General features: G+C 38.9%; 1 protein-coding gene across 2 annotated transcripts in view; it reads left to right on the top strand.

Annotated features, from left to right (window-relative positions):
- LOC147864353 (BEACH domain-containing protein C2-like) overlaps nucleotides 1-25654 on the top strand; it is a 29200-nt gene that overhangs the window by 850 nt on the left and 2696 nt on the right. Inside the window, exons 4-32 of one of the 2 annotated variants that reach the window (XM_087320114.1) lie at nucleotides 15-2987; nucleotides 3071-3867; nucleotides 5382-6092; nucleotides 6180-6314; nucleotides 10132-10236; nucleotides 10332-10457; nucleotides 11003-11079; nucleotides 11883-11964; nucleotides 12072-12407; nucleotides 12539-13203; nucleotides 14283-14367; nucleotides 14966-15160; nucleotides 16032-16583; nucleotides 16672-16815; nucleotides 16907-17413; nucleotides 17502-17650; nucleotides 17901-17970; nucleotides 18134-18217; nucleotides 18418-18474; nucleotides 21016-21084; nucleotides 21170-21256; nucleotides 21395-21511; nucleotides 21874-22023; nucleotides 22467-22551; nucleotides 22623-22743; nucleotides 22837-22933; nucleotides 24128-24241; nucleotides 24339-24708; nucleotides 24803-25632. In XM_087320114.1, the coding sequence (XP_087176240.1) occupies nucleotides 56-2987; nucleotides 3071-3867; nucleotides 5382-6092; nucleotides 6180-6314; nucleotides 10132-10236; nucleotides 10332-10457; nucleotides 11003-11079; nucleotides 11883-11964; nucleotides 12072-12407; nucleotides 12539-13203; nucleotides 14283-14367; nucleotides 14966-15160; nucleotides 16032-16583; nucleotides 16672-16815; nucleotides 16907-17413; nucleotides 17502-17650; nucleotides 17901-17970; nucleotides 18134-18217; nucleotides 18418-18474; nucleotides 21016-21084; nucleotides 21170-21256; nucleotides 21395-21511; nucleotides 21874-22023; nucleotides 22467-22551; nucleotides 22623-22743; nucleotides 22837-22933; nucleotides 24128-24241; nucleotides 24339-24708; nucleotides 24803-25632 (9849 nt within the window). In that variant the 5' untranslated portion in view covers nucleotides 15-55. Of the gene's footprint in view, nucleotides 1-14; nucleotides 2988-3070; nucleotides 3868-5381; nucleotides 6093-6179; nucleotides 6315-10131; nucleotides 10237-10331; nucleotides 10458-11002; nucleotides 11080-11882; nucleotides 11965-12071; nucleotides 12408-12538; nucleotides 13204-14282; nucleotides 14368-14965; nucleotides 15161-16031; nucleotides 16584-16671; nucleotides 16816-16906; nucleotides 17414-17501; nucleotides 17651-17900; nucleotides 17971-18133; nucleotides 18218-18417; nucleotides 18475-21015; nucleotides 21085-21169; nucleotides 21257-21394; nucleotides 21517-21873; nucleotides 22024-22466; nucleotides 22552-22622; nucleotides 22744-22836; nucleotides 22934-24127; nucleotides 24242-24338; nucleotides 24709-24802; nucleotides 25633-25654 lie in introns of those variants that run through there. The other variant, XR_015529842.1, reaches the window with a different exon arrangement.

Genomic DNA, 25654 nt, shown 5'->3' with positions numbered 1-25654 from the left:
CTTTTAAAATAAAGGATCAAGGATCTGCATTTAGGGTGTTATCACTCATCTAGCGATGGATGAGAAGGATGATGGCTATGTCAAGGCAGATGAACCAGAGAATCTTGATTCAGGAAAAAGTAAAGATGGCTTTGAGATTGGAGTTTCTCAGAGCTTGAAAGGAACCCAGTTTCCATCAGATTCGGATTCATTTGACAGTGTCTCATCCACTGAAACCAGAATTATCGATGAGAACCATCAAATAAAAATGCTGGATGATGGATCTTCTTCAACAGGGTTTAAGGATTTTAGAGAGATACTCGACAAAAAAGATTTTACAGGAACAACGGGAAAAAATAGCTTGGACAGAGTAGTCTTCGAACATAAGAACCCTCCTGCTTTTGAAGAGATAAAATCATCAAGTGAAGAGTTAATATCAGTTGAAATGGTCAAATCCACTGAAGAGAATGCAGGAATGAGTGGAAGAGATAACCATAGCTATGGATTGAGCGCACAAGACATAGATGGTGAGGATCCAGTAACTTATGGAGTAGCCCTATCAGTTGAAGAAAGTGCAGGATCCGCCAGAAGAGAGAGCCACGATGATAGCTTGGATGTTGTCACTTCTGAAGAAATCCAATCAGTTAAAGAGAGAGGAACACATAGAAGAGATAGCCATGGCAATGACTTGGAATATAAGGATCCCGTGACTTCTGAAGAGAATAATTCCATTATCAAAATTGCAGGAACATCTGGGAATGATGGCGATGTCTTAGAACATAAACATCTTATCACTTCGGAAGAAGTTAAATCAGTGATTGTAGCATCACGCGATTCTTCCTTTGTTGATCAGGCTGTTTGTACTTCACCTGACCCTATAACTCTGAGTTCGATATCGGATTTGGAAGAAAGGTCTGACGAGGAGTTTCCCAGCTCTATTGATGTGATAGATAAATCAATAATGTCTCACACATTCGAGGAGCATAATGAAAGAGAAAGAAGAACTAATCTAAATGACAATTTCATTAAAGATCCCAATGGATTTGATGAGCCTTTTGAAGTGAAATATATAGCATTAGGTGCCACCTCTTCAGACCAGAGTGTTTGGGTGACCTCACCCATTGAGAAATCGCAAGTATCTCCTCCAAATACTGAGCAAGAAAGTGAACAAGATAACGAGTTTTTCCAGGTTTCTTTGCGAGATCCTCAAACAACAAGCACAACTTCAACCACATCTTCTCTGTTAGAGAGGATTGGCTTTGGCACTTTCGGACATGATAAAGAGCCCAGATCTCCTGGAAAAAGCAGTGAAAAACAGAACCCTAATGTTGAGAATATAGATGAAAGTAATGTGTTAACACCAGCTTTCTCGAACCATGCTGATCGGAACCTAGATGACAGTCTTATAGCCCATAAAAATCATAAGTTTTTATCTTTTGACAACTCATCTTTCCCTTCACCACTAGGTTCGCCACTACTTCACAAAGGCAAGGCAATGCTTCCAAATGCGTCCGCAGAACTCATCCATTTGATAGATTCAGCAATTCAGGGATCTGACCCTAGCAGTCTAGACAAATTGAGAAGCATCATATCAGAAGAAGAGCAGCTTGACGAAGAGAGATTGACATATCACACTTCAAAACTTGTGGTGGAGATCTTGTTAGCAAAGATGGGTGCTCCTGATGGGCAATATGATGAAAAATCTGACAGTTCTCCAAGGATGATGCTTAGTGTTGGAGCTGCTTTAGCTGCTGGGAAGCTTATTCCTTGGCTTCCTTCAAGAGATGTTTCGCAGAATGAACCGAGTCCAAGAACACGAATGGTGAGAGGATTAGCTTTTATTTTAAAGTCTTGTACTCGGAATAGATCCATGTGCTCTTCTGCGGGTCTTCTTCAAGTGCTTCTTGCAGCAGCTCAAAGCATTGCCACTGCAAATGGCACAAAGACAAGCCTATGGCTGAATGAGAAGTGGGATGCCAAACCACTTCTCGAGTTATTGACAATCTTAGGGTCACATTGCCTTACCGGTTCGGATCTTCAAGAATGGCTTCGAGCAATTGCAAATGCTACTTCTGATGGTAGGTCACTTTCCCTTATTCTCCCATTGGAAAGGGCATTGACGGGGGAGGAAACCAAAGGACCATCTCACACGTTTGAGTTCGATGGGGAAAGCTCAGGGTTGCTAGGTCCTGGTGAAAGCAAATGGCCTTTTGTGAATGGATATGCCTTTGCGACTTGGCTTTATATTGAGTCTTTTGCTGATACAGTACATGCTGCGACAACAGCAGCAGCAATTGCTGCTGCAGCTGTGGCCAAGTCTGGAAAATCTTCAGCTATGTCTGCAGCAGCTGCTGCAAGTGCTCTCGCTGGAGAGGGTACTGCACACATGCCAAGGCTTTTTAGCTTTCTTTCAGCAGATAACCAGGGCCTCGAAGCATACTTCCATAGCCAGTTTTTAGTGGTTGAGAGTGCAAGCATGAAAGGCAAGAAGGCTTCTTTGCATTTTACATACAATTTTAAGCCTCGACATTGGTACTTCATTGGAATAGAGCACGTCCATCGACAAAGCATTCTAGGAAAAGCAGAAAGTGAAGTGAAGCTATATGTGGATGGCCATCTATGTGATTCCCGTCCATTTGAGTTTCCCCGAGTGTCAAAACCGCTAGCCTTTTGCTGCATTGGTACCAATCCTCCACCTACAATGGCTGGCCTTCAGAGACGAAGGAGGCTGTGCCCATTATTTGCGGAGATGGGGCCTGTTTACATTTTCAGAGAGCCAATTGGTGAAGAAAAAATGGCTAGGTTAGCGGCAAGAGGAGGTGATGTTGTCCCTGCGTTTGGTTTTGGAGCTGGATCTCCTAGTTTCTCACTTAATGAAGTGGCGATGATGGCAGCTGAGGAATCTGTGACTTTAGACATGGAATTAGAGCCCTCACTGCATTTACTTTATCATCCCAAACTTCTAGTGGGGCACTCATGTCCAGATGCATCTCCAGCAGGTGCAGCAGGTAGTAATTCTCTCTCAAATTTAATGATAAAAGCGCACCTTTTATTTGTAATTTGTAGCTGATACAAATTATGTTAAATTCAGGCACACATAGGAGGCCTGCAGAAGTTCTAGGCCACGTGCATATTGCAGCGAGGATTCGCCCTGTAGAAACAATATGGGCAAGAGGGGAAGGGGGTCCATTATCATTGCTTCCATTGGCAATCGGGGGAGTTGACAAAGACACCATGGAACCTATAATTGTCAATCCTCATGTATCATCTAAGGCTGCAGTCCTTGCAGCACCCATTTTACGAATCTTATCTCTGTCATTGCAGCATCCTGGAAATGCTGAAGAGTTGCTTAGATGGCATGCACCACAATTGCTTGCACAAATACTCGCACACCTTCTTTGTGTGCCGATTTCTGAAAAACATTCAAGTGTCATTGAAAGACCTGATGCGAGAAATGAAGAGCTGGTTGCTGCTGTTGTGCTACTAGCACAGGCCCCAAAATTCAATGACAATCTAAAGGTTCCACTGTTCAGTAAACTATTGCTAGACCTGAAGTTATGGAGCCGTTGCTCATATGGTCTCCAAAAGAAGTTATTGTCCTCCCTGGCTGACATGGTTTTTACAGAATCTGCAACCATGCGAGAAGCAAACGCAGTGCAGATGCTGCTTGATGGATGCCGGAAGTGCTACTGGGTTGTTCCAGAATCGGATTCCTTGCATTTGTTTGCAGGTGGGACACACCCTAGACCAGTGGGAGAGCTAAATGCTTTGATTGATGAACTACTGGTTATTGTGGAGCTACTATTAGGGACTTCCCAGGGAGCTGTTGCCAGTACAGATGTGCAAGTATTGGTGAAGTTTTTGCTGGACTGTCCACAACCAAATCAGGTAATCATTGACAATTTGTTTTATTTTTCTCGAGATGTGTATTATTCCTCTTTATTTTTGCATCAAAGATGTTTTTGGATAGATAGAACTTATCTAAAAATTAATAAGTTTCTGAGTTGGCAATAAAGAGAAACAGAAAAGGAGATCTAGTGGTTTTTGTTCATACCCTTAAAATTAATAAATTCATAAATATTATACTTTAACTTGGTATACAAGCTATATAATATCAATCATGCTGGAATCAACTGAAGTAATAAATAGTGACGTCTACTGATAAAACAAATAAATATAGTCCTTATTCTAATGAAAACTGGATCACCCCTGAATTTGCTCCAAATTGGGGATAATGTCCTTCAATAGATCAGCCTATATCCAAAAGAAATAGGGGATGTTTTCTCCAAAGAAGCTCCCCATGTCTGTGAGGAGCCTGAGAAATTCAAACAATTCAAATCAAGAAATCTTTCAGGGACAATCTCTTTGTATTTATGCATAATTTCCTGCAATAGCTCCTCCACTGGTTGAGTTCTGCAACCATTCTTGGTGCTTTCTGCCTTATCTTTGGCCCTCTGTTTTGGTAACAGTTCTTGATGCTTTCCTCTCACCACTCGCCAGTTTTGATTTGTCTATGTATGACCTGTTCTTTGAAGGCTATCCTTTCAAGTATTGCTTTGTAGTTTTACGACATCTCGTCGTAGTTTTGTTACAGCATTTGGGTTCCAGACCTGCCTGTACAGCCATGCGTGTTTTTTTGTGATTCAGAAGATTATGCCTATTGGTACAATGAATGTAAGCCCAGTGCATTGCAAAGTATGCTAAATGCATTGCAATCTGTGAAGCTTATAAATGATGTGTTATCCCAGAAATCTGTATTTGTGTCTTTTAATAATGTTAAATGACTAGTTCTCTAATCATATTTGTAATGGCGTTAGCTATTGATCCGCCAAACAAGCAATGGTATTTGACCTGTCTACTTGGAATACTCTTTTCAACATCTCTCTGCTGCAAATTTCTTTCACCAATAGCTATTTTCAGATAATATTGTTATACAGTTTTGGTTATGGTTGTGACCATTGCCTTGGAGAGCTTAATAAGTCTGAGATTTCTCTTTCTCAACAGACCAGCTGCTACCTCAGTTATAAAAAGATTGATATGGTGCACTGCAAATCTTGGCTTGCACAGACAATTTAAAAGATATTATCTACACCTAGCTGAATTGAATGCAATATTATACATAAAGAATATCTAAATTAGGATCTGTAAAAGGCATTGAGTTGGGAATTGAATAGGCATAGCTTGCACTCATAGGTTTTGTGTGTACATTTTTTATTTTCTTATTTGGTGATCTTCTACAGTCTGATTGTGATATATTCAAGTTCTAACTGTTGTGAAATGCTTTAGATGGCCTTTCCTCTGCTAATCACAGATTTTTTTCTTATATTTTCAATGCTTCTTAGCTGTTCATTCAAACTCTGTTTTTTTTAAACTGTATGCTGAAATGATCACATATTTTACAGGTTGCTCGTGTTCTACACCTCCTTTACAGATTAGTAGTTCAACCAAATACTTCTCGAGCAGCTGTATTTGCTGAAAATTTCCTTCATTATGGTGGCATTGAAATGTTATTGACACTTCTGCAACGGGAATATGAAAGTGGAGAGACTCCTCATTATGCAAAAGAGAATAATGAAAAGGAGGCACAAGATGGCAGTGATAGAAACGGGGAAACTGCATCAATTGGGACTAGTGAAGTACATAGTGACCAAGATACTAATGGCTCTCAGCCTGATGGAGCTGCCAGTGCACCACCAAATGTATCTCACAGCATTTCACGATCTGAATCTTTGGATCCTGGGGGTCGATTCACAGGTGTGTTGAATGGGAGAAATTTAGGCGGCATAGGGTTATCGATAACTGCCGACAATGCAAAGAATAATTTCAGAAATATTGACAGTGGGGATGGAATAGTTGTTGGTATTATCAGCGTGATAGGTGCTCTTATATCTGGCGATCATTTGAAGCTTTCTTCAATGGCTTCATTATTGTGGTCTGCCAATGCACCACTGATACCTTCAGCTGCAACTCTTGGAGATCATATACCAAGCACAAGCATTGATTCCAGTGTTTGGCTACTTTATGCTTTGCAAAAGGCTTTTCAAGCAGCTCCGAAAAGGCTTCTTACAAATAGTGTCTATGAGGCTTTATTAGCAGCAGCTATTCGGTCTGAGGTGAAACATGTCTCACTATTCTGGTTAAAGAAATGATTTTAGCTGTTCCTTTTTTATTCTTAACAAACTTGTCTTTTCTCTATTCAGGCAGGCACATTGTCATCTGATGTTAATCTGAACCTTTATGATTCATTCCATAGTTTTGAGCACACGCAACTCCTGGCAGTGCTTTTTCGTGTGCTTCCTTTTGGACCCAAAACTTTACAAATCAGAGCATTACAAGTAAGCACTTTAGTTTGCAAGCTGATTAGTAAAATTGCTCCTATTTTGAGGATGGCAATTTCTTTTCCTATTTTAATGTTTCATATAAGATTTATGTGAAAATAAATTTGGCAATTCATGCTTACTGATAGACAGAAACTAGCGTGTTGATGTTCCTCCCATTGCCATGTTTTTATTTTGTCAAATATGTTCGATAGGACCTACAGTGCTGAAGTTTGTACTTCATGTTTGCGCAGCACTGCTATGTTATGATAGCAAGACTAACGTGTTCACCCCTTTCTCCTTTCCTTGTTTTTATGTGATCTTATTTGATCTTAGCACTTTCTTATGAGCTGCCTATTTTGCTACATTTTTTGTTTGTTTTGAGTTCAAGGCATTAGGCTTTTGGGTTCATAGAATCAGGACAATTTCAAAAATATTAGTAACCATCTTCACAGCTCTGAGAGCAATTGTGAATGTGATCTGACTAAGAATGTGCTCATCCTTCAGCTGTAGAGAGGCTTTGCATTTGTGAGGTACCATAATAAATTTAATATATATGAGTTATTATTTATTTGCTTTAACTATTTATGTATGGATATGGGAACATCAACTCCGTCTCTGTGGGCTTCTAGGAGCGAGGAAAACCTTTGGAATCCTTGCTATTGTATCAATAGTTATGAGAAACACCAATGTCTTCTTTATACCATGGAAATATGAAGAAGAAAATGATTTCAACAGCCATGGTTTCAAATTCCATACTACCCCATTCCCACAAGTAGAATACTCTCTTTCGAAAACTTCACCACATGGGAAAAGTCAAGCTCCATTATATTAGCTCATCAAGCTGAAAAAATAATCCATCTAGATATTGCAAGCAAGGATTGAGTAAAACGGGACATGAGTTAGATTCTTAAATGAAGGATGAAACTAACTATTGAACATAAGAAGAGCACCAGGTTTAAGAAGCTAACACATACATAACTGGGCAAAGAAAGAAAGAAAGTAAAACTCTTCATAGTTTTCATGGAAACCTGAAAGAAAGAATGGAAGAAAGAAAGAAATATTAACGTCTTTTAAGAGACCAAAATGGCCTATAAGACCAAACCAGAGGTTACATCTTAAGTGTTGTCTCGTCTTTGAGAACAACAAATCAAGAAATCAAAATAAAATAAATATTACTCTGCAAATATAAAAGTAAATAAGATAAAAAGAGACGAGGGAAACTGGTTTTCGGCACTTGTGAGATTCTCAAGTTAGATGTACTGTAACTTCTGTCTTCAAAAGATCTGTAGCATAGGTCGATCCAGGATGGAAAGGTCTCTGAAGCAAGGGAAGAACCTGCCATGGCAGGAGATAATGGCTTTTATTTGTCGATGACAAGGGTGATGAGGTCGTGGTCCATGAGGCCGGGGTCTACGTGCACGACAACTTGCTATTGCCTGATCAATTGTAACCCCTTTGTTATGTCCTGGTTGGGAGCCCATTTGTGTATCCCTTGATTGACTTGTAGCATTAGTGGGATTGATGGGGCTAAAGAAAGTTGCGATTGTTTTTTGTGCATGAGCTTGTGTGGCTGTATTCTTCAACAACTTTTCCCCGTGTCTCTTGAGTTCTAGCAAGAAAAGTCCTAGGCACCATTGATCCTCATATTCCATTGCCTTTCGTAGGGAGCCAAAGCTTTGTTTAAAGAGGCAATGGTATCTCTCTTTGATTTTATAAAAGACACTACAGTGACAAACATAGTGTTCTTCGGATTCCACTCCGTGATGACACAATTGACAAATTCTCTCTTCTAGAGGTATTTGTGTATATCTGCCTAGTTGAATCTGTAACTGGTGTGATGAAGTTTGCAGCTGCCCTATCACACTGCGCAGCGCATAGGATAGACGTATGTCCATATAAGGTGGCCTGATGATGAATCCATCCTCCAATGTGTGTAAGAAGTGTATCTTATAGTGGGCCATCTTCGTACCAAGTGATATTTTGGGGCTGATCCATGTTATCTTGTTTTCCAAGTTAATAATATCAGTTCGGATCACTCTATTCTTTTCCGCTTTGGTAATATTTAGATGGGGACAGTCCAAGCTATATTGGAACGGGGGTAGTGCATCTATACTCATGCCATGTGACGCGAACCATTGCTGCATTTCAGCATACCAACAATGAATATCTCCATTTCTGCATACCAACAATGAATAACTGCATTGATCGTAACAATGCCTCGGTGATTATAGGTGCGCTCCCATCTCTGCCCGGATTATATTGTGGGGCACCGATGCTTTGCTCCTTATCATGCGGGAAATCATTGACGCTAAAGGTCTCGATTCGCTTTGTTAAGACTCAGTCCCCATGTTTCTGCTCCCTAGAGAAGAGTTGGTGTGACAAGTTTATCAAATAACCATAGTTTAGTTCATGGTGCTTAGAACTGCAAATATGCACATTTTCTCTCGAGAACACCAAGGGCTGCATATCCACGAGAAAGTTGGGCACAAGCAGGCTCTCATAAGGAGAACCTAGGCTTGTAAATGTTACTCCTAGGTATGTGTAGGAGTGGGTGTATGCCACCTTTTCCTCCTCCAAGAAGAATTCTGGTTCTGATCTCGTTACCCATGCTTGAATGGCATTAAACACCATCACTTTAGTTTTATCCATGTTGATCAACAATCCTTTTTCCGTACAAAGTACTTTTTAGGCGCTTAGATGTCTTTATAGTTCCTCGGGAGGGTCAGAAATCAGCACTATATCATCATACCCATTGCATGAGCCGAGCAAGTGGCACAGTGTCAAAGGATTGTCAGAAATCCACAAAGCAGCAATATCCTCTTACTATGGGCTCTGCCCTCCTTGATAAGGGCTCGGAGGGTCAATATGTGATACAAAGTTGTGCCCCCCTTCCAAAAGCCTGCCTGTCCAGCTGGATGGCAGTCATTTCGTGTTACTTATATACTCAATTCTGGCTGTAGGATTGAGCCATATAGTTTAGCCAACTAATGGTTATCCTATAGTTGCTTAGCATCAAAGGGGTCTCCACTCGTGAGGATTGTCACGGTGGTATGTTCTGTCCATCTAGTAAAGATGTGTGGTAGTAATGGGAGCAATATGTCATGGGCATAGATAAAGTGCTCACCTACCAATCCATCATGATCCTGGAACAGGCAAGGTCATGATTTAACAAAATGGCTGGGAAAAGCCGTAAACCATTATGTTTGAGAATCTGAAACTGTGTTCATACACTTTGAATGGAAGGTTAAGACATCCTTGAGGGCAAGGCAATAAAGAGGTATCTAAACTTTTTGAATGTGGGGACAGCTGACAATCTTACGTTGCATCTAGAAAAGGTAGACTCAGCTAAAACCAGCAAATGGAAGGTGGGTGATGTACATGCTAGTGAGAGAACTCGTACACAAACCTAATGGCTGAAAACTATCATAATCTACATATGAATTGTATTTTATTGTCAATTTCTTTTATATTGACCACGGGATGGTAAAATTTCCCGAATTATGTATTTATGAGTTTTCCTTGATGATTCTTCTGATCACTTGATGGAAAAAATACTGCCACATTCTTTGTACAATGTGAATGCTCATAGGTAACCAAGACTAATTGATTTCACATGTTCCTGAATCACACAAGTTGAAATAGAACTATCCGGATGGAGATGCATGGATTTGCTCATAGATGCACCTCTTCCTGTCAGTAATTTTATGTTATACCTTCATATTCTTATTCTTCAGTGTCTTTCCAGATTGCATATTTTCTGCTGAATAGATATTTATTGGTGAATTTTATATGTATTAATTAATTAACATGACATTGACATTGGCTTATGCAGGATATTCTATTCCTTGCCTGCATCCACTCAGAAAACCGAGCCATATTAACAGCAATGCCTGAATGGCCAGAATGGCTGCTTGAAATGTTGATGTCCAATTACGAAGTGCGTATTTTTATGATAAACAATGGTTGAAACGTGTGCATGATACATTGCGTTTGATCCAAGTTTTATTGTTTTGCCATCTGCTGTTTTGCTAGTGTATGAAAACTAGTGCACCGAAATTGCAAGAAGTTTCTGGAAGTGTTGCAGATATTGAGGATCTTGTGTATAATTTCTTGATGATTATTCTCGAGCACTCTTTGCGGCAGAAAGATGGATGGAAGGTATATGATTCCTTACTCGATTGTGATGGAGATTTATGGTAGTTAACTAAAAATCCTGGTTCAATCATGTGTATAACTATTTTATAATTATATAATCGGCCTCAAACACAGGCTGAGTCGAGGGGAGTAATTCATAGCTCCGAAAAGAATGGCACTTGCTGAATAATAATAATGTATTAGAGGTTGATGTAACTTGTAAATAATGATATTGTGCAGGATCTAAGTTTTATTAACAGTTTAGGGCTATAGGAAGGGCACAGTCTAGATATAAAAAGAGGAACAATTCTCGCTTGAGGATTTGCAATTTAAATGGTTAGTACTACAATAAAGAATGCTGTCTGTAAAGGGGGATTCAAAATATATCTGAAAATAGCTAGTGTCAGGGAGGTCTGCTTGAAATAGGAAATAAAAACATTCATGTATATTAACAGACTTGCCTTTGTATGGTTTGTTTCTATTTTATAACCATAACTTACCATGCTGATTTGTGGGTATTTGAAAATTGAGTGACTTCGTTTCTGTTGTGCTGATATAACATTTTGTAGGATGTGGAGTCAACGATTCACTGTGCAGAATGGCTAGCAATGATTGGTGGATCTTCAACAGGAGAACAACGACAGCGGTAAGTGTTGAGAATGTTCAATATACAGAAAGGCTTTCCTCTGATCATAAATTTAATTTGTTCTAGAAAGATGGTGTAAGCTCTTGTGATTTTCAGAATATGCCAACATTGAGAATGTAGCATTTTTCCTTTGGCATTTTTTACACTTTGAAAGAAATGCTCATTCATTCTTAGTTCAATAGGTTCTCTTGCGTTCATTTTGAGAAGGGTCACATTGTCAATTAAGATATTATTCAATGCAAAATTGTTAGATGTAACTTTCAGAAATATATCTGTTTATGTACTGTCCCTACTGACTATGTTTTGTAATTCCTTCATTGAGTTAAGTTGGGGTATAGGATTCTGAGCTAGATTAGAGGTTGGCATAAAATTCTCAACTAGTCATATGCATGTCAAACCAAACATGAATGTACATCAAAATCAGTAGTGAAGTGATAGTTGTGGGCCAAATAATTGAAGTTTATTCTGTATTTAGATGTGGGTCTCCTGGCTTGCTATTGGAAGAGTACAGTTTACTCCATTTACCGTCACACCTTCATGTAGTGCAACTTCATTCCGGAAATAATTCCGTTCCTTTTTGCCAAAAAAGTGAATCCAATGTGATAGAAGATTCAAAGTATCATTTTGCATTCGCGGTTAATATATTACATTTGAAAATCCATCTTCCTGAATGTTTTTCAGCTTCTTGAAACCTCCCACTTTTATCTTGAATAACCCATGATCTTCCTATAAAATCATTTATGCATGCTATCAAAGCACAATATTGTGAAAATTTCCCAATATTCTGCTACTGTTGATTTTAGGCGGGAAGAGTCACTTCCTCTCATAAAGCGAAAGCTTTTGAGTGGTCTCCTGGATTTTGCAGCTGCTGAACTTCAGCTGCAGGTATATGTGGCTTAAGGATTTGAATTATTTTGGTTTTACCCCTCCTCAAAATGCCTTGGATCAGATTTTCATGAGTAAATGCTTCTTTGTGTTTGATTGCATGCCAGACACAGGTGGTTGCAGCAGCAGCAGCAGGTGTGGTTGCTGGAGGATTATCTCCTAGGGCCGCAAAAGCAGAAGCTGATGTAGCGGCATATATGTCCATGTCCTTGGCAGAGAATGCAATTGTCTTATTGATGCTTGTTGAGGATCATTTGAGATTGCAATGCCAGATATTTAATCCTTCCCTTTTGTCCGCACCAGGAAGTGGACCAGCCTCTCCACGTGCATTTATGCCAAGTCTAGGTCTTTTAGGCTTGAACAGGACTAGCTCTGATGGATCAGAAGTTATTGGGTCTCGAAGATTTTCGACAACAAATGATAGTGGTGGTCTTTCCCTTGATGTAAGTCATGATTCCTGTTTTCATGTACTTTTCAGTACCAAAATATCTCTCTCAAAGAAAATATGTCAATAAGTCTCATTAGTGAAAAATGCAATTAAGGTTGTATGTATATTTATTTTGTTCAAAAACAGGTACTTGCATCTATGGCAGATTCTAATGGGCAGATCTCAGCAGCTGCAATGGAACGTCTGACAGCAGCAGCTGCTGCAGAACCTTATGAGTCTGTCCGTTGTGCATTCATCTCATATGGAAGTTGTGGTGTAGATCTTGGAGCTGGTTGGAAAAGGAGGAGTCATTTGTGGTATGGAGTTGGACTCCCCACAAGAGGGATAGTGTTTGGTGGAGGAGGGAGTGGTTGGGACTCATGGAAATCTGTTATAGAGAAAGATGAGAATGGAAATTGGGTGGAACTCCCTTTAGTTGAGAAGTCAATCTCAATGTTAGAAGCACTCTTACTGGATGCATCTGGTGTGGCAGCTGGAAGTAGTGGATTTGGTTATGGAGGTGGAGCAGGAACTGGAACTGGAGGTATGCATATACTGCAACAACTTCTTGATAGTGATCAGCCCTTTTTCACTATGCTTCGGATGGTGTTGCTTTCAATGAGAGAAGAGGACAAAGGAGTTGGCAATTCCAAAGAGGACAAAGGAGTTGACAGTTCTCCGAGCTTACATAGGAGCAGAAGTGATGTTGACAATATTTCTTCAAGGTTGTCAAGGGTAGATTCGTTCTCAACAGTGGGAGGGCATGTTGCCGCTTTGCAGAATAATAGAAACAAGGCATCATTGCTTTGGTGGTAAGTGTTCTAAAACATTCTTCATCTGCTTTATGGGTGACAATACAAGTTATTTTGTCAGCATTATTTTACACAGTATTGAAAACATAGATTTCATGACTATGTCATTTTGCATGGGTTAAAGCATAGTAGGGGGTTATGCTGTTCATTCGTATGGCAATGTGGGACGCTCTACTATCCCATTGAAAAAGGATTCTGCAGTGATTTACATACTTGAATGCAGACTGAGTAACAGTAATTCATCCCATTTCTTGAGCTCAGACCACAAAACTTCCTAGGAAATGGGGAAATCCTATCAATCTGTTCAAATAGCTTCACTTTTTCCCTGAAAGTCACTCTGAAAATATCGTTTATCAAGATAGCACTCACCCATGCCTTCATTCTTGACTGATGGTTAAATAGTCACACTTTGGGATGGGATCACTAATCCTTGAGCCAAGGCATCATATGTCATGATTCTTCTGGGCGCCTGTCCATGAGGCTCTGCGTACACACAACGTATAGGAGTGGTAGTGTCGTAGCATTTGGATTTAGTTTTTACTGTCCAAGGACTGATCAGTGAAACAAAATACATGTTTATTCATTACTTACATCTTGGTTTCTTTGGACCAAAGCGTTCTAGTTTCTTTCATTATACATGTATGTTGAGGGTAAGGAAATTAGCATCAAGAAGCAAAGATGATTGTATTGCATCCCCCAGTAGCTTGAGAAGAACAAATCTCAAGTCATAATGAGATTTGGGGATTTGTAGATATCTCATGCTTTTTGACGCTGAGGAATTTGGTTTGACACATAGAACAAGAATAGAAGTAGATATTCTGGGTTTGACTCCCTAGGTATTTGGTTTTCAAATATTCCCCCAAAGGGCATCCGTTCTGTTGTGTAAATGATTTTAAGCTTCAACTTTCGATGCTCATAGAACCTGTTGTGAGCATAATTTATTTTGTATCGAGTTAAAGGTTTATGTAAACTGCAACATGCTGGGCAATATATTACGTTTCATAGTGTGGTTTTGAAGCATTATACTATATGGATGAATTTAAGATGATATCTTTCTAAATTTTTTTATCTGTGAGCAGTGTTCTTGCTCCCCTCCTTTCAATGCCATTGACAGAATCAAGGCGGCAGCGTGTACTTGTTTCAGCTTGCATTCTGTATTCAGAGGTAACATATTTTTAGTAAATTACATGCTTACATTCTGCCTTCAAAATTAGCTTATGCTCTAGCTTGAAGCTAAATGCACAACCTGTGTTGATCCACAATTCATAGTGCTTTGATCGTAGTAATGCGAAATGCTATCAATACATCGCATTTTAATTTTAGTATGTTTATGATTGCATATTAAGGTGATTTAACATTGTTTATGCTTGCATATTAAGGAGATTTAACATTGTAGTTTTATGTCTAGAAAGTAACGCGTTTTGTACAAATTTCTAGACATAAGGGGCTCCATTCAGGATTCAGTGGCACCTGATTTATTCAGTCTTTGGAGACACCTGAAAACTGTTTATATTTATGCATGAAGGAGAAATAATATGCAATTCTTATGTTCATAAATGTTTGTATCTTGCACAGTAAATTATGGATGCCTAATAGTTGAAGTCATGGCTTTGTGAAAATTTTAAGCATGACGATCTCATGATTTGTATCTCATAAAAAAATGTCTAAAGATGATAAAAATTAATTATTAATGTTAATTGCATTTGACTTGCATAATCAGACAAATTCATCTTTGTTCTTCACAATTGAGAAATTGTTGCAGGTTTGGCATGCAGTTAGTGCTGATAAGAAGCTTCTCCGAAAGCATTATCTTGAGATGATTGTTCCACCATTTGCAACCCTTCTAAGACGATGGAGACCATTGTTATCTGGAATGCATGAATTGACTGATGCAGATGGACAAAGCCCTTTAGCTGTTGAAGATCGTTCACTTGCCATTGATGCACATCCTTTGGAGGTAGCTATAATGTAGGCATATAACTCAAGTGTATGTTTTGCATTTCGTGCTTCAATATATTGTTGTAAGGGAAATTGTGATTTTGCTTCTCCAAGATCAGTCCTCTGTGTTTGTGACTTTCTCTCTATTTGGAAATCATACTGTACAATGTGTCTTCAGAGTTCCTTTTGATTTGTACACAGTATTTGGCTGTGTCAGGTTTATGAATTTGCAAAGGGGCAAGGATGACTACTGTTGCCCCTAAGAACTTTCTTTTCTGAAAATTTCTTTTGCGTGAGTCTATTGGAATAGCAAAAATATGGAAAATCATGGAATAGAAATAAAGGGTGTGCTCTTTATTATCTTGGCAAATGGAAATACTAAGTTTCAGAACATTTGTAGTGATATTGTGACTTGAGAAAAACAAAATTTGAGAAGAGTCTACTCAACATCGTTTGCTGACATTTTCCAAAAACAGCAAATAAGAGAATGTGAGTACCTTGGGGGCAGCTGTTTATGACCTGCTATTTATGTTTGGCTTGGCAATCACTATAGAAGAAGAGTCTCTTAGTGGGTTCCTTTTAGGCTAGAAGAGCATGAATACAGGGAATTAACTTCCCTAAGTGTTTATTGTTTTTAAAGATCTCACGATTTTAAATGTTGCAGCAGAAAATATTCAAGAACATTCAATAATAGAGGAAAATATTATATGGAACATTTATTGAACCCTTTAATATGAAGAAAAATATAAATTAACAGGGAACGTCAAAGTGATGATCATGTTAAATCTTATACTAGTTTCATATAAAAACAGATAATGGGTAGCCTATTTCTAGTAACTTTCTGAGTGCATAAAAACATTCATGACAATTTCTGGTGTTTTCTCACACAGGCTGCTGCAGCTATGGTAACTCCTGAATGGGCCGCTGCATTTGCATCACCACCAGCAGCGATGGCACTTGCTATGGCTGCCGCTGGAGCAGGAGGTGGTGACTTCAATGCGTCCAAAGGAAGTCATCAGAGGCGTGAGCATCCAGTATTTGAAAGAAAGACAACACGTCTACGCACCTTTACTTCTTTCCAAAAGCTACCGGAATCACCATCTGGAAAGGTTACACCCCCTCCCAAGGATAAGGCCGGTGCCAAAGCTGCTGCTCTAGCTGCAGCTCGAGATCAAGAACGTGCAGCTAAAATTGGCTCTGGTCGGGGCCTGGGGGCTGTGGCTATGGCATCTTCTGCTCAAAGACGAACCAGCAGTGATAGGGATAGAGCGAAAAGATGGGGAATTTTTGAGTCTATGCACACAGCATGGATAGAATGCTGTGCAATGTTAGCAGGTCCTGGACACGATCTTCGAGATAGTGATGGAAATGTGGCAAGCTTGAAGCTTTTTTTGTCATTATCTGAAATCATGGAAACTGCCCGAGGTTTACAGAATATGGAGGTATATTATCCTAATTCTACTTAGGTCCCTGGAGGAACTCTAATTCTGCAGCCATTGTTTGATATTAATTTTATTTTTAAACTTGTAGGTGAGAAGGTGTATACTTCTCATTGCAGCAGAGGAAAATGACAAAATGTTGGGATCTCATGCATGGAGGCTACTTCTTCGGCGTCTCTTAGAAATTGGAACATTAATTGGCTTAGTATCATGCGACCTGTTAAGCAGTCAGAATGTTGGTCTTCAGCTCTTTTTTATTTTCTGTAATTGTCTTCAAAACTTTCGATGATAATTCTAGTGTTAATTGGAAATATAAAATTCAATAGGTTTTCTGGAAGCTAGATCCAGTCGAGAATTCTGTGAGAATGAGAAAGAGGTTGAAGCGGAACTACAAAGGTCATGATCATCATGGAGCTGCAGCTGATTATTTGGATGTTCAAACAAACGCTAATAAATCTAGCAACAATCCACCTAGTATCGGAGAAGAATCTGATGGGACATCAATAAGCACACCCATCCCTACTGCTGAGGCTGCAAAGCTTTTACCAGAGCAGGTTGTTTTTGAGGAACTGGGAGATGATGAAACATTGCAAAGTGATGTAGGAGATTTTGAGGATCGTAGAGAAGAGAGAGACTATCAACATCGTCTTAGTAGTTCTTCCAAGCAGTCATCTTCTGACGACCAAGCTGCAACCATGGGGCCTTCAACGAGCCTAGCTTCAGCTATATCAGGAAACTCGCATGTGGAAGTCATTGAGCCTCATGAGAAGCTTCTGCTGGAAATCCCGGCAACAATGGTGCATCCCTTGAGAGTGTCAAGGGGGATCTTCCACGTAAGGCTCAAGGAAACAAGTTTATAGAAGTATGTCATATTTTCTGTTCTTCCAATCAATTTATTTGTCTTATGTGCTGCTGTCTCAGGTTACAAGCAGACGGATCTACTTTGTTTTTGACTCTAATGCAGTTATAGTGCATTCTGAGGGTAACAGTTCAGAAATCAATGTGAAGCAGAAAGAAGGGAAGGGAAGGGTTTGGCCCATGTCTGCTTTAAGAGAAGTGTACAGTAGAAGGTATGTAGGCATTTGTATTTTAGCTTTGAATTTGCTGTTACCAAATTTTGTATGGTGCTCTGGTGATTTATGAAGTGGTGTCGAGTTTTGTTTAAAGTAATATGCAGAATGCTTGCTTCGTCATATGAATGATAAAAAATCATACTTGATCAGTATCATACTAATGCAGACTTAGTTCTGAGATTGTTGTCTTTTTTACAGTTTGTTATGCATGCTTTCAGCAGTCATATTATAACTTTTCTAACTGCAGGTATCTGCTGAGAAGAAGTGCATTGGAGTTGTTTATGGTTGACCGGTCAAACTACTTTTTCAATTTTGGGGTAAGTTGTAAATTACTTGCGATTGATGGCAGTATAATAGAATATTTGAATGGTATCATCTATCCCTAAATTCGAAGTTGTGCCTGACGTGTTGTTTAATTTCAAAGAAGGTGTGCCTACCAGGATTTGTGAGCTTGCTTGCTTTATGTTTTCCTATATGCAGACAGCAGATGGAAGAAAGAAGGCTTGTAAAGCCCTTATGCAGGCTCGACCTCCATTTTTGAAAAATTTCTTTGCTGCGACACAGGTAAAGTACTAATCAATAGAAACTGAGAAAATCATATTTACAACTTGTATGATCGTTAGGCATATGGGACCAAAAATTGATGCACCAAATAATAGGATGATCTGTGATTATGCTCTGAAGTTTGAATTTTTTAATGTATTGTTTCTTCCCAATTTTAAATCTTGCAAGAACTTATTCTGTTGCTGGTGCATTTTTCACAGAGACCAGAGCACTTATTGAAGAGGACTCAGTTGACAGAACGATGGGCTAGATGGGAGGTGTGCATTACCCTGTATTTTAATGATTTTAATTAGACTGGATTTCAACTTCTTGCATTTCTTTGTGTTTGTAGAATTGTGGAAAAAAATTCAGCTTATTGTGTGTTTTTTGATAGAAATCCTATGCTCTAATTTCTTCTCTTCTTGGTATGCTGTTTGGCTGCTTTAGATTTGTGAACTGGATCCAGCCATTTAAGATTTTAGGGATTATGCCTGTTAATGTTGACAAAGGTAAGTATAATGTATTGATCACAACTCTAGGGGGTTCGAAGAGATTGAGACAGCTTTTGATTGTTGGGCGAAAAATCAAAGAGACACCTATCTGATGCGTAGACCTAATCAGAGGACCTGCACACAATGAAAGATTCTAATATATGGCATGATGGTGCTTGTCAGGGATCATTATACAATACTACACAAATAGAGATGCCAAGAGTAGTGATTAAGATATCTAGTTCTGTTTGTATGTTGAAACACAATAATATGGCATAAGCATAAATGCAATACCACCTTTCCAATATAGGTTGAATTATCCCTCATCTAAACATGATCAAAGAGGAAAAGAAAAGAGTTGTCTGAACTGATATTATCAACTTGGAAATAAATAACATGAATCATCCCGTCACATCTCTTGGTAGCCCACTGTAAGACACTTTTTACATACATCAGATGGATTCGTCATCAAGCCCTCTTATATGGACATACATCTATCCAATGTGCTGTGTAGTGTGATAGGGCAACTGTGAACTTCTTCACATCATTGTATTGGTTTTATGAAATTAGAGGGAGACACCATTGTCTCTTTAAGCAAGCCTTTGGCACACTACACAAGGTAATGAAATATGATGACAGTAAGGCCACACAAGTTTATCAACCAAGAACAACACAACGTTCTTAACCCCACCACTCCTGATATTATTAACTTGGAAAACAAGATAACATGGATCAGCCCCAAAATACCACTTGGTACAAACATGGCCCACTATAAGACACACTTCTTACACACATCGGAGGAGGGATTCATCATCAAGCCACCTTATATGGACATATATCTATCCTATGTGTTGCATAGTGTGATAGGGCAGCTGCGAACTTCATCACATCAGTTACAGATTGAGATAGGCAGATATACACGACTACCCCTAGAAGAGAGAATTTGCCAATTGTGTCATCAAGGAGTGGAATCCGAAGAACACTATGTTTGTCACTGTAGTGTCTTTTATGAAATCAGAGGGAGATACCATTGCCTCTTTAAACAAGGCTTTGGCCCACTACGCAAGGTAATGGAATATGAGGACCAACGATGCCTAGAACTTTTCTTGCTAGAGCTCAAGAGACATGGGGAAAATTTGTTGAAGAATACAGCCACACAAGCTCATGCACAAAGAACAGTCACAACTTTCTTTAGCCCCATCACTCCTAATGCTAAAAGTCAATCACAGGATACACAAATGGGCTCCCAACCAGGACATAACAAAGGGGTTACAATTGATCGGGCAATAGCAATTTGCCATGCCCATAGGCCTTGGTCCCATGGACCACGACCTTGACACCCTTGTCATTGACAGATAAAAGCCATTATCTTCTGCCATCGCAGGTGCTTCCCTCACTTCGGAGACATTTCCATTCTGGATCGACCTATGCTAGAGATCATTGGAAGACAAAAGCTACAATATATCTAACTTGAGAATCTCACATTGCCGAAAACCACATTCCCTCGTCTCTTTTTATCTTATATACTTTTATATTTACAGGGTATTATTTACTCTCTCTTTTTTTTATTTGTTGTTCTCTAAGACGAGACAACACTTACGATGTAATATCTTGTTTGGTCTTATAGGCCATTTTGGCCTCTTAAAAGACGTTAATATATCTTTCTGTCTTTCTTTCCTACTCATGCTACAAGTCAATCAAGGGCTGCAAAAATGGACTTCCAACCAAGACATTGCAAAGGAGTTACAATATGTCAAGCAATAGCGTTTTATCGTACACGTAGGCCCCGGTTTCATGTACGATGATCTCACCGCCCTTGTCATTGATAGATAAAAGGTCATTATCACCTGCCATCACTGGTGCTTCCCTCACTTCGGAGACTTATCCATTCTTGATTAACCTATGCTAGAGACATTTTGAAGACAAAAATGCAATATATGTGAATTGAGAATCTTACATGTATAGATAACGAGATTCTTTATTCATGTCTTGTGCTGTTTCTATTTATTTTTTTACTTGGTTACATTTATTTTGGTTGGTTTGTTGTTCTCAAAGTCGAGACAACATTTTAAGATGTAATAATTTGTTTGGCCATTTTGGCCTGTTAAAAGACATTAGTATAGTGTTCTTTCTTTCTCAAAGAGAACAAAACAGGTACATTTTATTGATAGCTTAAAAGCTATGTTTCTTATTATGATAATTTTCGATGGGCCCCTGAGTAGAGTAGGTTTATGGTATTCAATTAATCAATGATTAGAACATCAATATAGGTATTAGTAGGTTTGTGCTGTGGAGAATAGGTATTCATGTGTGGATATGGATTTTCAGATAAGCAACTTTGAGTATCTGATGCAATTGAATACATTGGCTGGAAGAAGCTACAATGACATCACGCAGGTTTTGTTTTGAACTTTAAACACAGTTTTGTACTTCGTATGCAAGTTATTTCTTGGGTTTGACATTTTAGCTACATGTTGGACAGTACCCTGTCTTCCCATGGGTTCTTGCTGATTACTCTTCACAGACTCTTGAATTGGATAACCCTGCCATTTATAGAGATCTCTCAAAGGTAATAATCACATTGATGAATACCCATTTGTATCTTCTGCATCTATTTGTCCATGTGTTTGCTGGGCCACTGAAAGTTTGTACTCAGGGTGAAAATATTATTAGTGCTGTTTTGTATGAACTGTGCTCCTTTTTGCAGCCTGTTGGAGCATTGAATCCCACTCGACTGGATAAAATTTTGGATAGATATGAAAACTTCGACGACCCAGTGATTCCCCAGTTTCACTATGGTTCTCATTATTCAAGTGCTGGTACAGTTAGGTGACCTTTCCCTTGTTTTTTGAGATTGTCTGTGGTCTGAAGTTGAGAATGTCAGGGATTATTTGATTTCTTGTCTTTCATTGTTGCTACTCTGTGATGCTTAAAAAATTAGATTTTTCCTTCTGAAGTAGATCATTCATATCAAGATTCTGTGCACATATTTTCGATATGTAATAAAACTTGCAAGAAAAATGGGCATGTTGAACTAAATGATGTAAATGGCAAAGGTATTATTTAGCAAGTTGTATGAATTCAATCTACAAGTCTTATGAATCCAACTCACAAGTCCACTGTATTTACAGTGACATGAACCTGTGAACAGAATCAATTCTCTTCTCATTTATACTTATTTTACAGGTTCTATATTATTTGGTTCGTGTGGAGCCCTTCACTACACTCTCTATTCAGTTGCAAGGGGGGAAATTTGACCACGCAGATCGTATGTTTGGGGATATTGGAGCAACCTGGAATGGTGTATTGGAGGACATGAGTGATGTCAAGGAGCTGGTACAGTTCTCTCTTTTGTAGTTTTTTGTATGAATTCCAGTATATTGTTTTGTTGTGACGTATTTGGTAAGGTCATCATTAATGAGCTTGTTATTCATTGTAAGATTGTTTGCTAAAGTTAATACATATGGTCTTTTTTTGGTACTACATAATTATACTTGTGGGACACATCATTATGAGGTTGAAACTATTCTCTCTATCGTCTCATCTCTTTTATTTCATAAACGGACGATTGCTAAAAATGGTCTTACATGGTCAATAACCTACACTAGATAACTTCTTTTAGTACATTATGATAAATTGTCATGAATATCCATCTCTGGGCTCTGTCAATGATAATGTAGACTATATAAGATGGCCTATAACCCACACCATATATGTTCTTCTAGTGCATTATGACAAATATTCATGAATATCCCTGATTTCTGTAATCAAAAGTGCAGGTTCCAGAGCTGTTTTACTCCCCAGAGACATTGATGAATATTAACAACATCAATTTAGGGAAGACTCAGAAAGGTGAACAGATAGGTAAGTGTTCTCACTTGATATTCTTGTTTTTGTTGAGGTTGTTACAGTGCTAATCTTCATCAAAATTTCAGGTGATGTCAAACTTCCTCCTTGGGCAAAAGATCCAGTTGACTTTATCCACAAACATCGTGCAGCTCTTGAGAGTGAACATGTTTCTAATCATCTTAATGAGTGGATTGATCTGATATTTGGGTGAGCAAGATATTTGGGAGTATAAATCCTGTTTTACTGACAATTGTTCTTTATGAAACAAAACCTGGTGAATTTTATATGTTTTGTGTATAGATATAAGCAAAGAGGGAAGGATGCTGTCACTGCTAATAATGTCTTCTTTTACATGACATATGAGGGTGCCGTAGACATAGACAAAATAACAGATCCAGTAAGTTGCATTTTGTTTTTTCTTGACATTATGTTCTTTTGGTTATAATTGTGAACTTGATATATTTATCAATAAAAAGACAAACAATTTGACCAGTTTGGTAGGTTAAAAGGGGGCTCTCTTGAAGTATCCTACTATATGTTTGAACATAATTAGCGATGGGCGCGGTTCAGTTTCGGTTTGGTTTGGTTTCCTGGCCTTGAAACCAAACCAAACCATTTATTTATATTAAAAACCAAACCAAACTGTTTAAATTTTATGAAGCCATTTAAACTGAACCGTTTAGACCAAACCGTTTATGAAAAATTTAGAACCAAACCAAATCGATTTATCATAAATCAAAACCAAACCAAATTTATAAACCGATAAGCCGCTAAACCATGAAATTCAAAACCGAACCAAACCAGATCATAATATTTGAAACCAAACCAAATGGTTTATTTATCTTTGAACCAATAAACTGTTAAGCCATGGCTTAACAGTTTGGTTCGGTTTGAGCCGAAACTGTGCCCATTGCTAAACATAATATAGGCAGCTGGAAGAAATGAAAATTTGTAAACTTGGAATAAAGTGCGATTGTAGGGATATGTATTTCCAACCATACGGGTGCTCAATAAAGCATGGGCATGAACTTATTTCTGAACAAGTCTAGTGCTATAATCACTGAACACCCTGTTATCTATATTGTATATTGATTTAGTTTTCTTCATTTCTTCGAAGTATATGATGGGACATATGTCTGAGGAGCTCTACTTCCATAAGTCAATAGTGAAGAGCTCCCATGTCTTGTCAACAGTTGAATGCGAAAGTTTATTGTGTGGTTATCTAAGCATACATACATTATATTTATTTGCTACGTATAGCAATAAAAGGGATGAGAAACCATGTTCTATAACGAGTTGACAATTGTCCATACTCGTTCTATAACGGATGGCCCTTGACCGGAGCTTCAGCTCTTCGAGTGGCGCTTCCCGGTTGGTTGTTTTTGCCGATTGAAGAGGCGGAATAAGAATGCATTTCAGACTTGGACCCAATCAAATATGGCAGTATTGCAGCCGTTAACTCAATGTCTTATCCAAGTCCATGCACAACGATTAATCTCTAAAGACTACAAAATTCTCTATGACCCTCATTGCTGATAAACACAATAGTATGGAAAATGAATGATGCAGTGCTGTGACATATTTGACTCAGGTTATCCGAGAAGGTACTCAAGATCAGATAGCGTATTTTGGGCAGACACCATCTCAGTTATTGACTTCTCCTCACATCAAACGAATGGCGTTGGAAGAAGTCCTTCATATGCAGGTGATAGTAGAGCTATACATTTGTTCCGTTTTTCTCGAATTTTCCTCATTTTGTGTTGGGAAATATAACCATAGCTATTCAATTTATATCATGACAGACAATTTTCAGGAATCCTTCAGCTGTCCAGTGCTATGCAGTACCTTACCCTGAACGATGCAATGTACCAGCAGGTGCTATATGCACTACAATTGAATCAGTCATTACAGTGGATATGAAATCACCTGCCTGCTCTGTGGCTGTACACAAGTGGCAGCCACATACCCCTGATGGACATGGTTTGCCATTCCACTTCCAGCATGCTAAACCAGCTCCATCATCTGGTGGTGGAGCTTTGAGCCGTATGTTTAGTAGGCAGAGTGGAGTGGGATTGGGAGAATGGCGCTATCCTCGGGCAGTTGCTTGTATTGCGTCAGGGATTGAGAGTAATCATATTGTCGCTATCACACTGGATGGATACTTATTGACTGGTAAACATGCAGCTTTGGGAAATTTGCTGTTGTTACTAACATCACCATGTGTTAAAACCTCCGATCTCAACTTGAAGTTATGTGTAATGTCTAGGTGGACATGCAGACAACAGTCTGAAGCTGATATCAGGTGAAAATGCAAGGGCCGTGGAAACAGCATGGGGACATTGTGCTCCAATTACCTGCCTTGCACTATCTCCTGACGGAAGTGTGTGTCTCACTGGATCACGTGACTCAACTGCAATTCTATGGAGAATACATAATAGAGCTATTTCAAATTCAGAACCTGGATTAATGGTATCAGCGAGTTCAGCAACTTCATCTGTAACAGATAAACTTGATACTAATCTTCATGCAGAGGCCAAGAGAACCCGGATTGAGGGTCCATTGCATGTACTGCGAGGTCACACTGACGATTTGGTATGTTGTTGTGTAAATGCTGATCTGGACATTGCAGTGACTTGTGCACGAATGGGTGGTGTTCTTTTACATTCTGTCACAAGAGGAAGGCTTGTGAGATCTTTACATATAGAAAATGCAAATCTTGTGGGATTGTCATCTGAGGGCATCCTAATTATCTGGAATAAGATCAATCGTAGTTTGTCAACTTTTAATATTAATGGCATTTTCTTGAATTCGATTGATCTATCTCCTGCTGATGGGGATATTACAAGCATTGCTGTGTCTGTGGATGGACAATATGCTGTTATTGGTACGAGCTGCAAAAAACATCAACAACCAGATTCAAGTTGGTACATACAGGCTGGTGTATCTAATGAGCCACTTCAAAAGTCAATGGAAGACATGACGCTTTCAGTGTCCTCATCAGGCAAGATGAGCATGAAGTATGAAGGCAAAGGAGAGGCAGAATCTGACCTTCAGGCATCCCCAATAATCATGCTCTTCACTGTCCATGACCTTCATGTGAGTTCATGCTCTTCACTGT

The sequence above is a fragment of the Azolla caroliniana genome, unplaced genomic scaffold (assembly GCF_043228905.1).
Source record: "Azolla caroliniana isolate FFs.n. ecotype wild unplaced genomic scaffold, voAzoCaro1.0.p SCAF_5, whole genome shotgun sequence".
NCBI classification, from domain to species: Eukaryota; Viridiplantae; Streptophyta; class Polypodiopsida; order Salviniales; family Salviniaceae; genus Azolla; species Azolla caroliniana.
Note: the sequence above shows the minus strand (reverse complement) of the source record. Positions and strands in the feature narration are given on the sequence as shown.